We start from the raw sequence: 13,660 nt of genomic DNA, 5'->3' as shown, positions 1-13,660 counted from the left end.
GCCGCAAGCGACGCCTTAGCAGCTGTATGCCTGACGATGACGACCGACCAGAAGAGGTGAGCATCTAATGACAGACCTTGACAATTATGATTCAGCTTCATTTTTTTTTGTCTCTGTCTCCGTTTTGACACTGTTTGATGTGTTTCAGCGGAGAGCAACGATAGATTCAGCAGACTTCAGCGGTATAAATGATGACGAAATGCTGGCGGCTGTGCTGGAGATGAGTCGGCAAGAGGCTGGGCTCTCTGCCCCACCCCCCTTGGAGGAAGAGCCAACCAGCAGCCCAGACACAGGCTTTGGGGACACAGATGCTCATGACCTGGCCTATCATACAGATCTGCTGGAAACAGACAGCAAACAGCCTGCAGGTATTTTTAAATATCATGAGGCTAAGACATTCAATATATGGTGTCTTTATAGGGCAGAAACTGTATTACAGTTTTTACACCCAAATAAGCTCATATATGTGGGTTTTTTTTAAACACAAGTAGATTCACTAGAAATAGGGGTTGACTGCTTTACCGTTGCCAGTAGACAAGTTTGCTTTTCTGTTGTTTTTTTTTCCTGAAGTGTCACATTCAACATCACAAAAACACAGGAAAACACGGTTAGTAATAAGCAGGAAGCTGCATCTTTATTTCAGTCTCTATTTGAAAGTCAATGCTGACTAATTTAGAACAATGTTCAAGTCCTGCTTGAATGGAGATGGGTGGAATTTGTGGCAGAGATGACATACCTGTGACTACTGCAGTCATTTGACTTGGGAATGAATGCCCATTGTACCCCTCCCCACTGAAGACAAAAGCCAAATATTAGTAGTTTTGGAAAAGGAGCTTAATAGAGGGATTGTGTAAATGTACCATTGTAAAATATTTTGAATGCATAACTTAGTTGTCTTGCTTGTACACACTGCTTGTTTTATGTGTGTAGATATGGAGATAAATTCACTAGTATTTAAGTATGAAGTTAACTGACTTGTGTATGTGTTGTCATATAGATGTGCTGGATTCCCTGGACTTGACTATGGATGAGAACAAGGAAAACCAGACTCCAGAGGTTGTGCAGCAGCAGGGGGAACTGGACTGGGTCCAGCAGTACAGTCTGGATCAAGAAAGAGAAGAACAGGAGCTACAGCAGGCTCTGGCCCAGAGCCTCCAGGAGCATGTAAGATTAAAGACCATGTGACATCTGGAGCACTTTCCTTTCGAACACTGGTGTTCCATCTAAACCCTATATTATAGCACCACAATGCTGTGAAGCAGTTACAGTTAAAATAATAAAAAAATCATTTTTCACCATCCATGAAGTATCTTTCACTTAATCTAAATATAATATCTTGTTTCCACCTCAACCCATATAGGAGGCCCAAGAGATGAGAGAGGATGATGATCTGAAGAGGGCCACTGAGCTCAGTTTGCAAGGTATCAACCCAGGCTTTTGAATGTTGAGTAGCTGTCTGTTGAAACTGGTGGGCCATGACAATCATTTGTCGATAATCATCATCTTTGGCTGTATTGTGTGTGTGTGTGTGTGTGTGTGTGTGTGTGTGTGTGTGTGTGGTGTGGTGTGGTGTGGTGTGATGTAAAAATACTGTTGAGGGCATGGTTATTTCACAAACTGATTGCAGTTTGTTGAATGAAAAGATAAACTTTACAATGCCAGCTGCCATTTTAATCAGATGTTATCTAAATTAAGTGCTCAAAGCACGTAATATGACTGTTTAATGAGACTTGGTGTGCCTGTGTAAATGTGTCCTTGTCACCCTACAGAGTTTAACAACTCTCTGCCTGAGCTGCTGTGCTCAGATGATGATTCTGGCAATGAGGACGTGCTGGACATGGAGTACACTGAGGCAGAGGCTGAGAACCTGAAGAGGAATGCTGAGGTACTCAAAATCCTGCTGTCACACAGCATCAGCCTTGTGATTTTAAACAAGTAGAATAATGTGGATCATTTTCATAATAAACTGAAAAGGAACCATTGTGTACTACAGACTGTATCAACATTTCTACTAAACCTCTGTAGCTGTACTAAGTGTGTGGATACACTGAACCATTTTTACTCATAGTAACCTGCTTATAAATGTTGTAATCCACAGAGTGGAGACTTGGCCAACTCTTTTAGACTCATCAGTGTTGTCAGTCACATTGGGAGCAGCTCCTCCTCTGGTGAGCATACTTTTGTGTTTGTGTCTGTCTGCAGTGCCAATAAATCCTGTATCAGAATGTTAATGCAAACCACAACAAAGGAATGGCTTTACTTTACTAGCTCTGGTTTGGTCGAAGTAAATCCTTAATTCACCAAGTTGTGAAATGTGAAAGTATTGGGAGAGAGATTGTTCATCAGAGGAGCAGCAGGGAGAAATGGCGTGTACAGTATTTTCACATCTAAAGCTGTGAATAAAAGGTTTGTGAATATCGAATTGATCATTGTTCAAAAGGTGGAAAGATGAATGAAGACTTTGAATGAAGCTAACTGTTTTTGCAAAGGGAGTGTGGCTAGCTTGTTAAGAGCAATAAAATGGCTGTTGGTGTGAACAAAATGTATCTTAGTCGTTTTTAAAAAAAAAAAAAAAAAATCTGTCATGGTAGTGATCCTTACCATAATATTGTCAGACAACCTGAGCCTGTCTGGCAAAATCAAGTTTGATGGTGCGTAGTTACTTGGAGGGATTACTTTGTAGTTAAGTGGGGTTTCTGACAGCACTGTCCCTCAATACTGGATCAGTATCAGAAATTATTGTCCCCATTAGTCACAAAAACATGACAAAATAGGGTCCAGGCTGAAAAATGCCAGTCACCCTTTCATGTGCTTGTGTATTAAGAAGACAGAAGTACCATATTTCAATGTTTGGTCTCAATGATGTTTTTTGATGAGCTGATAAGGGCTTCTACATCTAGCAGCTGCCTGCACTCTATTCAAGCTTGTTTCTTTGCCTTTGCTGCTGCACATTTAACATGCTATTTAAATCACCTGCATACCATGAAAAAAATCACTAGCTGTCCTCATTTGAGTATCCACAAACAAACTATTAATTTTCCACCCAAGGTCATTACATCAGTGACGTGTATGACATGAAGAAGCAGTCATGGCTGACCTACAATGACCTGGACGTGTCACGCACACAGGAAGCAGCCGTCCAGCGGGACCGTGACCGCAGTGGATACATCTTCTTCTACATGCACAAGTGAGTTGGCAGAATAATGTCTCGTATGAGTGGCACATTTGGACTCCTAATTAATCTCTTGAGACCTTGAAGCGCTGCTTTTTTTGTTGTTTCATACAACAATGGCACTCTGAACTTTAGTGAAGACATCAGCTCAGGTTAGCTGATAAAGTAACATTAACTTGAAAAATGTGTTTACCTTTGCATGAATTCCAGGATGACTCGCCTGCAGCTGACGCTTCAAATTTCTTTTTATTGGTGATTGTTGCCTCACTGTTTACAAGAAGTCTTGTTTTCTTTGACATCAGATGTGAAATTTATCCATGTCTGCTCTTCTTTTTCCCCAAACGGTGACATCTCTGTACAGTTTGACACATGATGTAGCAAATGCATGATAGTTCACTTTCCAGGTAGATCAGTACTATCCACTTGTATGCATCTATCCAACCTACCACACAAAGTGATTGGATCTCGTCCCTCCCTAACATTTTCGTTAGGGCTGAACGATTTTAGGACAAGATCTAATTGTGATTTTTCTGGCAGATATTGCGATTTCAATTCGATTCACGATTTTTTCTTCAAATCAAGCTTCAGTGCAATATTCACAATGTATAGTAATATTTACAATCATTATTAATTATTCAAACTAGGTATTTGTGAGGGCTTAAAGAAAAATAACATTAAGAGAAAAACTACTGACTATACTGAAGACAATTCGCACACATCATCACATTAAATCCGTATAAATAAATAAATTAATAAACAAACACACACACACACACACACACACACACACACACAGGTCTGCTCCATTCATTAAGTTAGATATGACGTTCGCTGCATTGTCGGTTGTGATGCACGTCAGAGGAGTGTAACTACAAAGAGAGATTAATGTGTTAGCGAGCTATGTTCAGTCTAAATCCAGGGTTTTCACTGTCACGAAAGTGGCTCTCTTTTAACCTGCTAGATCACCATGGTAACTTATGCTAAACTCATGACCTGGTCGGCAGCAGGTTATGTTAAGAGTTTCAGATTAAATCGTCTGTAAAACGCACCGTTCTTTAACTTATAATTGTCCTAACAAGGTTGTTTATGAGCGATATAGCTTTTAAACTGAGGGAAGACATTAAAAATGAAAAGTTGCTGAGCTGTATGTTCGTAATATCACCGAACGAATCCATATAATGTAAAAATGAAACAGCAGCACAAACTGTCTGCATCGCGCTGTCATGATGGTAACCTCCGTTTGGTGATGCAGAGTCATTTTTCCCGTTTGCTCCAGATCATATTAACACTTTAAATTGACATCGTATATAATCCACACAGTAAAATAATGATGAAGCAACTACATATACTTTGAATACTTTTTACTGTTATCTGTTTTGTCTTGGTGATATTGCAGCTCAGATCACTGATTAGAAAATTCATCATCATTTATCACAGACAGTCTTAAATCAGTTGCACTCATTTTACGTTGGTTTGGTCAAAAACTTCAGTGATCTCCACGTCTCTGTCATCATAGGACAGTGTCAGACAGACTTCATCATGTTTAAATCTGCTGTATGAAGTTTTATTATTTAATGTGCAGTTTTCATGTTAGAATAAACGGCAGCATTAAGACCACATTTAGTCCATCAGTCATTTTCTGACAGCATTCTTCTTCTCCTGCTTTACTTGCAGCAACAATGTTGTTTTTTGCCGTAATGTATTTAGTATACTTTCCACAGCTCATAATTATAACAACTTGATCATTTTGACTTAAGTAAGTGGCTCGCGATCGCTTCATTTCATGCGGAAGAAGAGTCAAATGATGCAACAAACGCCCCTTTTATGTGAGCGCGCACTGAATCTGAAGACGAAAGCCTGGATTAAGAAAGTGACTCGATAACCACCGTCGTGATACCCGTTATCTCTGATTGAGGTTTTTGGATTTGTCGATCCAGATCATGCAAAGAAAGCCTGGCTGTGTTGAGATTGCTTCGTAGTACAGCCCTCAGGAGCACTGCAAAAAACCGCAGCTTTGGCGATCACGTGATCGCGTTGTCTGAAATCGCAATTTCGATCAGAAAACGATAAATCGTTCAGCCCTAATTTTCGTCTTGTTTTTATTTGAATGTGTCAGTAGATTTTCTCACAGTTTTTATCATCATAAAATACTTTTAGTCATGGTCTCCCTTTGTCAGAGAAAGAAAAGTTGATGAAAATTATTAGTCGACAAAATTAATAATTATTATTCCTTGAAATCCCATCTGCATTAAGCCATATTTGACATCAACATGTTCTTATGTTGTGTGTCCTCAGGGATGTGTTTGAGCAGCTGTCTGAAATGGAGAGATCCGGAGCTAGCACCACTTCAGAGGCAGGAAGGAACGTCCTGCAGCCCCTCTGAGTGCTACATCCTGGGACAGCCACCGATAGAGCCACAGCTGAACCCTGGTGGATGGAGTTCTCCTCTGAACAGCCTTGAGTACTACTGATTGCCGTCCTTTTTTGGTTGTCTACAGGCACTTCTTTCCTCTACAAATTACTAAATGGCCTGCTAGATTATCACCTGTAAATGCCAACACAGGTGCTAAACTGTCTAGACTCTTTAAAATACCAGAAATGCAGTTCCAAGTGTTCAGTGGATCAAATTTTGCCTCTATGTTTTTGGGGCTGGAATTTTTCTTTGCTATGATTTTATCAAACAACTGTTTTGTAAAGGTTTTTTTCTTCGTTTCTTGATACACTTCTTTAAACTTAAATGCCGTTCATTCAGACATTGACTTCAAAGCAACTATCAAACACCAGATGCTACTGGTGCTTCATGGATTGTATGTTTTGCAGACCCTTTATTTCTCATATAAACTAAATAAAGATATATTCTATGTTGGAGTATAAGCTATTATAGACCTAGAGGGTTGTTGTATTTCGCGGGTACATTTGGTGCAATATTTATGTTCTGGCACAAACTGGCCAATTCAGATCAGCTTTCTATCACAGAGTGTGTGGATGTTTGCCCAGTTGCTTTTTGTGCTTGACTTATGAATTAATTTGTGTGTGTGGTTGTCTCCATATTCTAGATTTGAAAAGAAAATCTGTAAGATCATTAATAACAAAGCCTGTTTTTAAACTGAGCTTTTCTCAGTAAAGCCCAATTTTCTTGTTTTGGGGTTTTGACCTTGTGCCTCCCAAGAAAACTTTTATAAATATGTAATCAAGCTTTACTTTGAATGTTGCACAACCTTGTTGTTTTTGAATATGTTTGTCAACGATGTGTAAGTCAGATTTTCCTTTATAAAAAGCCAAGATTTTCTATTTATTGCAGCATAGGGTTGACTCTGTCTTATAAACCCATCAAGATAAGCCACGACAAATAGAAGTAATTTCTAGATCACCAGGGAAGCTAGCTATAGTGTCCTGTCTTTAGTTTCACCATCTTTAAGGCCAATATACAGTACTTAACACTTTAGACCTCTGCTAATGCTGTTTGACTAGTTCCTATGAGGCGTGCTTGCTTATAGAATGGAGCAAAAGGAAGTATTTTATTCCTGTACTGGTTCCAGTAATAGAAACTGGTTTTACAGCTCTTTTGTTACCACTGTAAAAAAAAGTCACATTTCAGTACACCATGACTAATGCACAACATAGTCACCACACTAAATTATTTAAATTCCTCACACAAGAGAAGAAAATCTACTTAATATAGCATTATAAAACATAAATCAGTATGGACCAATTTATATTCTTAATACCAGGTCCTTTATAGTTGTTTTTTTAGGAAGTGAGCATCATTATTTGCTGACTTCTGGAGGTACAGTATTCTCTTGCACCATGACTTACTACAGATGGTTATTCACAAATTGGTTCTCCATTTTTAATGTCCACCTTGGATTTTCCATTAATTACGCTTTCCTGAACATTCTGTCCCAAATGTAGTGTAAAGGGGATATGTTGTATTTGTGAAGTAAAAATGAACAGCTTTTTCTACCCTTCATACACAACTTGACTCTTCCTAAAGCAGATTTTAATAAAATATTTCAGTGAAAGTGCACAGGCTTTTTAATTTGATGTTTAAAACATGACACTAACATCCAGTGTTTGAAAAGGATATCCACAATCAAACTGCAGCATGTCTTCTTCCAGGAGGTTTAAAGTCCCTAAAACGGTAGCTGCAGATTGTGATGGTGGAGAAGACAGCATCCGGTATCCATTTGTTTATAGTTAAAATAGTTAAATCAAACAACAGTCCAGCTGCTTTCAGGATCATGAACAATAGCACCATAGTGCATTTAGTTAACGGGTGACTTTCATGGTCACCTATCCTGAGTGCATCTCTTGGTCAGCGGTTCTAGATGTCTCCCTGTGAGTCTGTTGTACTCACTTAGAATGTAGTTCTCCCTCTGCAGCATCTGGAAAGAAATTAAACAAATATATATATTTTTTTAAATCCCCTATGGTGACACAGCAGCAAGGTTTTCAGATTAAATTGAATTAGTTGTTGCAAATATTCACTTTAAGTAGAACCTAAAATGCATAGAAATAAGCCATCAAATTGCACACATTTAAAAAGTTATGTGAGCAGAGTTTGCTATTTAAACTTAATGTTGCAATGTCAACTAGTCAATCTAAATGAATTTAATGCCCAACTATTGTGATAAATGATAAATTGTCTTTTTTAGAACAAAAATGTTGACGATTTGCTCGTTCTTAAATGTAAGGATTTGCTTGTTTGTGTCATTTATGACAATAACTAAAGAGTGTTTGGGTTTTGGACTGTTGGTTGGACAAAAGAAGCAATTTAAAGATGTCACTTTGCGCTCTGGGTAATGTTAGATGAGTATGTTACATATTTTTCCACATTTTATAGACTAAATGATTATTCATGAAAATAAGTGGCAGATTAATCACTAACAGAAAATAATTGTTAACTGCAGCTCTACATTTCAGAGACAAATCAAAAAGTAGGGCAATGGGACTTTTCTCTGGGTAACTTGTACCGTTTTTTTTTTTTTAGTTGCAATGCAGGTTCACCCAAATTTCAAAGAAGCTTACCCGACAGTACTTTCCTAAGTACCTCCAGTGATATCTCACCATGTGTGGGTTTTTTGTTTGTTTGTTGAATTCTGTTTTGCTTCTCAGCATTAAAAACTGAATTTGAACAATTTAACAGCAACATCTCTCTCAAAACTGTTCTGGATGAACCAAAGACCTGCTATAGGCATTTTTTCTGAAACTATAGAAGAAGTCCAGAACTTCTGAGAGTAACTGAGAGAGTGTTCTGGCAAAAAAAAAATCCCTTCATCTCAATTGTGTAGAGGCAGAATTGTCATTAACACATAAATATACATTTTGACACATAAAACCAAGACTATCTGCATGGCTACATAAGTAGAGGTTAAGCAAAGACAAACCAAGTATGGCTCCACCAACCAGTCAAGTTACAGTTTACATCAGTGTCTGCCTGGACTCACGTAATACAGTATCACAAAAGTGAGTACACCCCTCACATTTCTGCAAATAATTATATCTTTTCATGGGACGACACTGAAGAAATGACACTTTGATACAATGTAAAGTAGTCAGTGTACAGCTTGTATAACAGTGTAAATTTACTGTCCCCTCAAAATAACACACAGCCATTCATGTCTAAACCGCTGGCAACAAAAGTGAGTACACCCCTAGGTGAAAATGTCCGAACTGGACCCAAAGTGTCAATATTTTGTGTGGCCACCATTATTTTCCAGCACTGCCTTAACCCTCTTGGGCGTGGAGTTCATCAGAGCTTCACAGGTTGTTACTGGAATCCTCTTCCACTCCTCCATGATGATATCACAGGGCTGGTGGATGTTAGAGACCTTGCGCTCATCCACCTTCCGTTTGAGGATGTCCCACAGATGCTCAATAGGGTTTAGGTCTGGAGACATGCTTGGCCGGTCCATCATCTTTACCCTCAGCTTCTTTAGCAAGGCAGTGGTCGTCTTGGAGGTGTGTTTGGGGTCGTTAACATGTTGGAATACTGCCCTGCAGCCCAGTTTCTGAAGGGAGGGGATCATGCTCTGCTTCAGTATATCACAGTACATGCTGGCATTCATGGTTCCCTCAATGAACTGTAGCTCCCCAGTGACTGCAGCACACATGCAGCCCCAGACCATGACACTCCCACCACCATGCTTGACTGTAGGCAGGACACACTTGTCTTTGTGCTCCACACCTGGTTGCCACACACACGCTTGACACCATCTGAACCAAATAAGTTTATCTTGGTCTCATCAGACCACAGGACATGGTTCCAGTTATCTGTGTCCTTAGTGTGCTTGTGTTTAGCAAACTGTTTGCGGGCTTTCATGTGCATCATCTTTAGAAGAGGCTTCCTTCTGGGATGACAGCCATGCAGACCAATATGATGCACTGTGTGGCATATGGTCTGAGCACTGACAGGCTGACCCCCCACCCCTTCAACCTCTGCAGCAATGCTGGCAGCACTCATACATCTATTTTCCGAAGACAACCTCTGGATATGACACTGAGCACGTGCACTCAACTTCTTTGGTCGACCATGGTGAAGCCTATTCTGAGTGGAACCTGTATGCTGCTGTATGGTCTTGGTCACCGTGCTGCAGTTCAGTTTCAGGGTGTTGGCAATCTTCTTATAGTCTAGGCCATCTTTATGTAGAGCAACAATTCTTTTTTTCAGATCCTCAGAGAGTTCTTTGCCATGAGGTGCCATGTTGAACTTCCAGTGACCAGTAAGAGAGTGTGAGAGTGACCCGGGATTTACACCAGGTGCAGCTGCGCCGCGGCACGCAGACAAATAGATCCTATTCTAGTCAATGCTGTAATTTACACCAGAAGCGCCACAGTGCGTCTCAGCAGCATCCCAGAAGCGGCTTGGCGCTCCGCTCTGCAGAGAATACACAGCGAGTCTATTTTCGACGGATGGTGCGTCAATTGACACAGAGCTGGTCGAACGGGCAGGAAGTCAGGCACGGAAAACGGGAGAATCCGGTTGATTTTCAAAATAAAAGACCCCGTGCAGACTCGCGATCATAAAGACAGACAGAAAATAAACAATTTAACTATGTAGCCTGCTTATCCATGGTAGAAGCACAAAGAGCAAGGAAAGAGGACTTAATCAACAAAATCAGAGCAAGTAAACAGACAGGCAAAACGCTCCGCTGCTGAAATGCTTCTGAAACGCTGCTGGTGTAATTTGAAGTCGTGTGCATGACTGAGCAAAACTGTGGCGCAGCTGTTCCGCGGCGCAGGCGCACCTGGTGTAAATCCCAGGTGATAACACCAAATTTAACACACCTGCTCCCCATTCACACCTGAGATCTTGTAACACTAACGACTCACATGACACTGGGGAGGGAAAATGGCTAATTGGGCCCAATTTGGACATTTTCACCTAGGGGTGTACTCACTTTTGTTGCCAGCAGTTTAGACATTAATGGCTGTGTGTTGAGTTATTTTGAGGGGACAGTAAATTTACACTGTTATACAAGCTGTACACTGACTATTTTACATTGTATCAAAGTGTCATTTCTTCAGTGTTGTCCTATGAAAAGATATAATTAAAAAATGGAAGTCGTCACTTCACTGACGTGTGATTCCAGTGAAAAATTTCCAGTGAGAAACATGCTGTCTTGACACAGAGGACTGAGAGGGCTTATGATGTCACAGTGAAATTTAGCCTTAACCTTTTTGGATAGAAAATGTCATCACCTCATCACTCTACTCTATTTGACATTTGTAAAAAAAAAGTGTTCTAATCAGGTCATCCTTGAGACTTCAGCTGTGCTCCAATCCACAGTGTACTGTTACTCCCTGCTCAGCAAATGTCAGTGAAGGGAACTTCCCTTGACTAAATTTCTCCATTTGAAACACCCTGCAACGTCACCAATACAGACAACGCTCCTCCCTTTTGTTGCAACTATGGAAGTTTTATATGTCTGCAATAAAATACTGACTGAAATGTAAGAACATAAAAAAAATGATTGACATTACAAAACTTAATATATCGAAAGGACCCTAATGTAAGTTGTGAATAAATATGATTTGATTTATTTACAAGACAAATGGTGGATTCCAAAGAAATTAATATGCACATTATTTAATGATTATTATTATTATGCATTATTTATTATGTTGTCCTTGATAATTATGACTGTTAACATTAGTTAGAATGACAATAATCAGAGACATATGTAAAGTATATACAATGAATATAACAATATATTTATTGATTTAAACATATATTATTTAATCAGTTGTTAATTACTTAAATTAATCATTTTAAATTAGCTATAAATACAGAAAAAAATGTATGTTATATGAAACTCCTCTATGAGCTCCATTGTTTGATTTTAGCACAATGACTTATGGGTAATCTTGCCTTTCAGGTTCTTGCAAAGTGCAGACCCATAGTTCACTTCTTCCCTACACAGTTAACAGTTCCCTTTAAGGTGTGCAGTTTTGCTCCCTGTGGTTTAGAATCTTACTTAACATGGCTGAACAACCCACGCAGTCCACTTCACAGTGAACTTATGGGTGATCGGAACACAGCTACCACTGTGGGCGGACGGTCGGACAAATGTACAGACCGATAACCCCAAAAAAAACCATAATGCTGGCCATGCCTGTCGTTGGTGTGGAGGCATAAAGTATAATTTTATAATTTGGTTAAACTGACTCCTTAAATGTGTTGTGCACATTCTTTCACCATGCAATCTCTATACAAACCTCAGTCCATTCTTCTTCTGTCTCATGTCTGTAGCCCAGCAGATGACAGATACCATGTGCAGTGATAACCTAAAACATAAGGCATAGGAGGAACAATACATTTCCGCTGTATTTGTGACTAAAAATGTTACAGGATTGTGGAAGTTATAGTTTAAGACAAAATTACTGTAAGATGCACAACAAAGCAGCTTTCTCTAAAAATGCATTAGTTATTATTACATTTATTTATTTATTTATTTATCAAAATGTTCAAGTGCCTTGCAACAACAAATAATTTGCAACAAATGTGCAGCTTGAAAGAAAATGTTACTGCAAATGTGAACACATGACAGTAGGTGGAATTCAATGAATCCAGTTGAGAAATTATCAACAAGCTGTATTTCTGACTAATGCCACAAACTAAGCTGATCTGAGATAACATGAAACATGATGTACAGTTACTCACAGTGAGGGCTTCATGCAAATCTGAGGATTCCTCCCGACACTGCTTCATCACAAACTCCACCCCCAGGAAAATGTCCCCAAGGTTCAGCTCATCTCTGTGGAGGGGGCAAGGCAGTTTACCAGGTCTCAAGTCCTGGAAACAGACAGGTATAGTTTCAATTATGATTATTTTAAAAACAAAAAGAAAAAAAAACAATACAGAATTCTTGGTCAACTCTGGCAATTTCCTCCCACCAGATTCTAATTAATTTGTTCCTCTTATTGGAGGGAAAACATGTAACTTTACCCCAGTGCTTGTGGAAGCAGGTGGCAGTAAATTAAAGAGACAGTTCACCTCCAAATCAAAATTGCATGTTTCCTCTTACCTGTAGTGCTGTTTAATCATCTAGATATAATGGAACTAAATGGCGCTCTACTTGCTGTGCATCAAGTGTCAAAGGAAAAACATTTGAAAAACTCAACAACAATGTCTCTATCTAGAAATATGGCCCAGTTACTCAAGATAATCCACAGACCTCATTGTGGGTATTTTCATGTAGGATCTATTTTCTTTGTACTGAATCCCAACCATATAAACATCATGTTCATAACAGTGTAAGACGTAAACATCAATGGTGTCCTCCTATGCTAAGTTGTAACCTCTCATCCATGAGTAGATGCACGCTTCTGTCTGCACCATTCAGCTCAGGCTATATTCTGGAAAAGGCAGACACCTCTATGGTCAATACCTACAAAACTGTACAACTCTGACCAAAACAATCTAGATGGATAAATTTTACTACAGGTAAGAGGTAAAATATGCATTTTTGATTTTGGGGTGAGTTGTCCTTTTAACAGGTTTATTGTCACATGTTGACATGTAGTCATATTTACCTCGTAGAATGGAAATGAGAGGACATCCGTTGGCACATTTTTCTTCCTGTATACGTTATTGATTTGCTGAATCCTGTGGTTATCCACGCAGATGATGCCCAAGTCAAATTTCTGGACGCCCAGTATGTGCCTCAGCGTGTCAACGTCCCTGCGCAGTCTGGCGCGGCGGAGAGGCACCACCTTCTGGAGATTCCGCAGCACTACTCCCATTTTAGAATTTGGCGTAAAAAGAGAAAACGGCTATCGAAAAATCTTGAGACATAAGTGAAAGTTAAAATTGACCCACTTCTTGAGATGACGGTCAGTTACAATACTTTTTTGGCGCTCAGTTCACGAGAATGTTTGGTCAGCTTTGCGGTTCTCGCGGGCCATTCCAGCCGGTCCGGACAGACAGAATTCAAGGTGACGCGTCCCGTTAGCCTCAACATGTACTCCACCGAAACCGATAATTTA

At 39.5% G+C, this 13,660-nt stretch overlaps 2 protein-coding genes across 3 annotated transcripts in view; one reads left to right on the top strand and one right to left on the bottom strand.

The window, feature by feature from the left end:
- usp37 (ubiquitin specific peptidase 37) overlaps positions 1-7,197 on the top strand; it is a 21,943-nt gene extending 14,746 nt beyond the window's left edge. For both annotated transcript variants that reach the window (XM_084724212.1, XM_084724211.1), the window contains exons 17-24: positions 1-56; positions 149-368; positions 998-1,164; positions 1,361-1,421; positions 1,770-1,885; positions 2,099-2,168; positions 3,049-3,187; positions 5,468-7,197. The exon at positions 1-56 is cut by the window's left edge and continues 92 nt beyond it. In XM_084724212.1, coding sequence (XP_084580338.1) covers positions 1-56; positions 149-368; positions 998-1,164; positions 1,361-1,421; positions 1,770-1,885; positions 2,099-2,168; positions 3,049-3,187; positions 5,468-5,555 — 917 coding nt within the window. In that variant the 3' untranslated portion in view covers positions 5,556-7,197. The remainder of the gene's footprint in view (positions 57-148; positions 369-997; positions 1,165-1,360; positions 1,422-1,769; positions 1,886-2,098; positions 2,169-3,048; positions 3,188-5,467) is intronic.
- Positions 7,198-7,442: 245 nt separating this feature from the next.
- ybey (ybeY metalloendoribonuclease) lies at positions 7,443-13,419 on the bottom strand. The gene is made up of 4 exons (XM_084724216.1): positions 13,208-13,419; positions 12,336-12,467; positions 11,891-11,959; positions 7,443-7,557 (listed from the first exon to the last, which is right to left on the bottom strand). The coding sequence occupies exons 1-4, from the start codon at positions 13,415-13,417 to the stop codon at positions 7,462-7,464; spliced, it is 507 nt and encodes a 168-aa protein (XP_084580342.1). The 5' UTR covers positions 13,418-13,419; the 3' UTR covers positions 7,443-7,461.
- Positions 13,420-13,660: the final 241 nt, after the last annotated feature.

The sequence above is a fragment of the Lutjanus erythropterus genome, chromosome 8 (assembly GCF_056507025.1).
Source record: "Lutjanus erythropterus isolate fLutEry1 chromosome 8, fLutEry1.hap2, whole genome shotgun sequence".
NCBI lineage: Eukaryota > Metazoa > Chordata > Actinopteri > Lutjaniformes > Lutjanidae > Lutjanus > Lutjanus erythropterus.
Note: the sequence above shows the minus strand (reverse complement) of the source record. Positions and strands in the feature narration are given on the sequence as shown.

Coding starts and splice junctions, on each gene's coding strand:
- ybey (XM_084724216.1), bottom strand. CDS start 13,417: ATGGGAGTAGTGCTGCGGAATCTCCAGAAGGTGGTGCCTCTCCGCCGC. Junction 12,468..13,207: donor TCTCATTTCCATTCTACGAG/GTAAATATGACT, acceptor GTCTGTTTCCAG/GACTTGAGACCTGGTAAACT. Junction 7,558..11,890: donor CAGAAGAAGAATGGACTGAG/GTTTGTATAGAG, acceptor ATTTCTTTCCAG/ATGCTGCAGAGGGAGAACTA.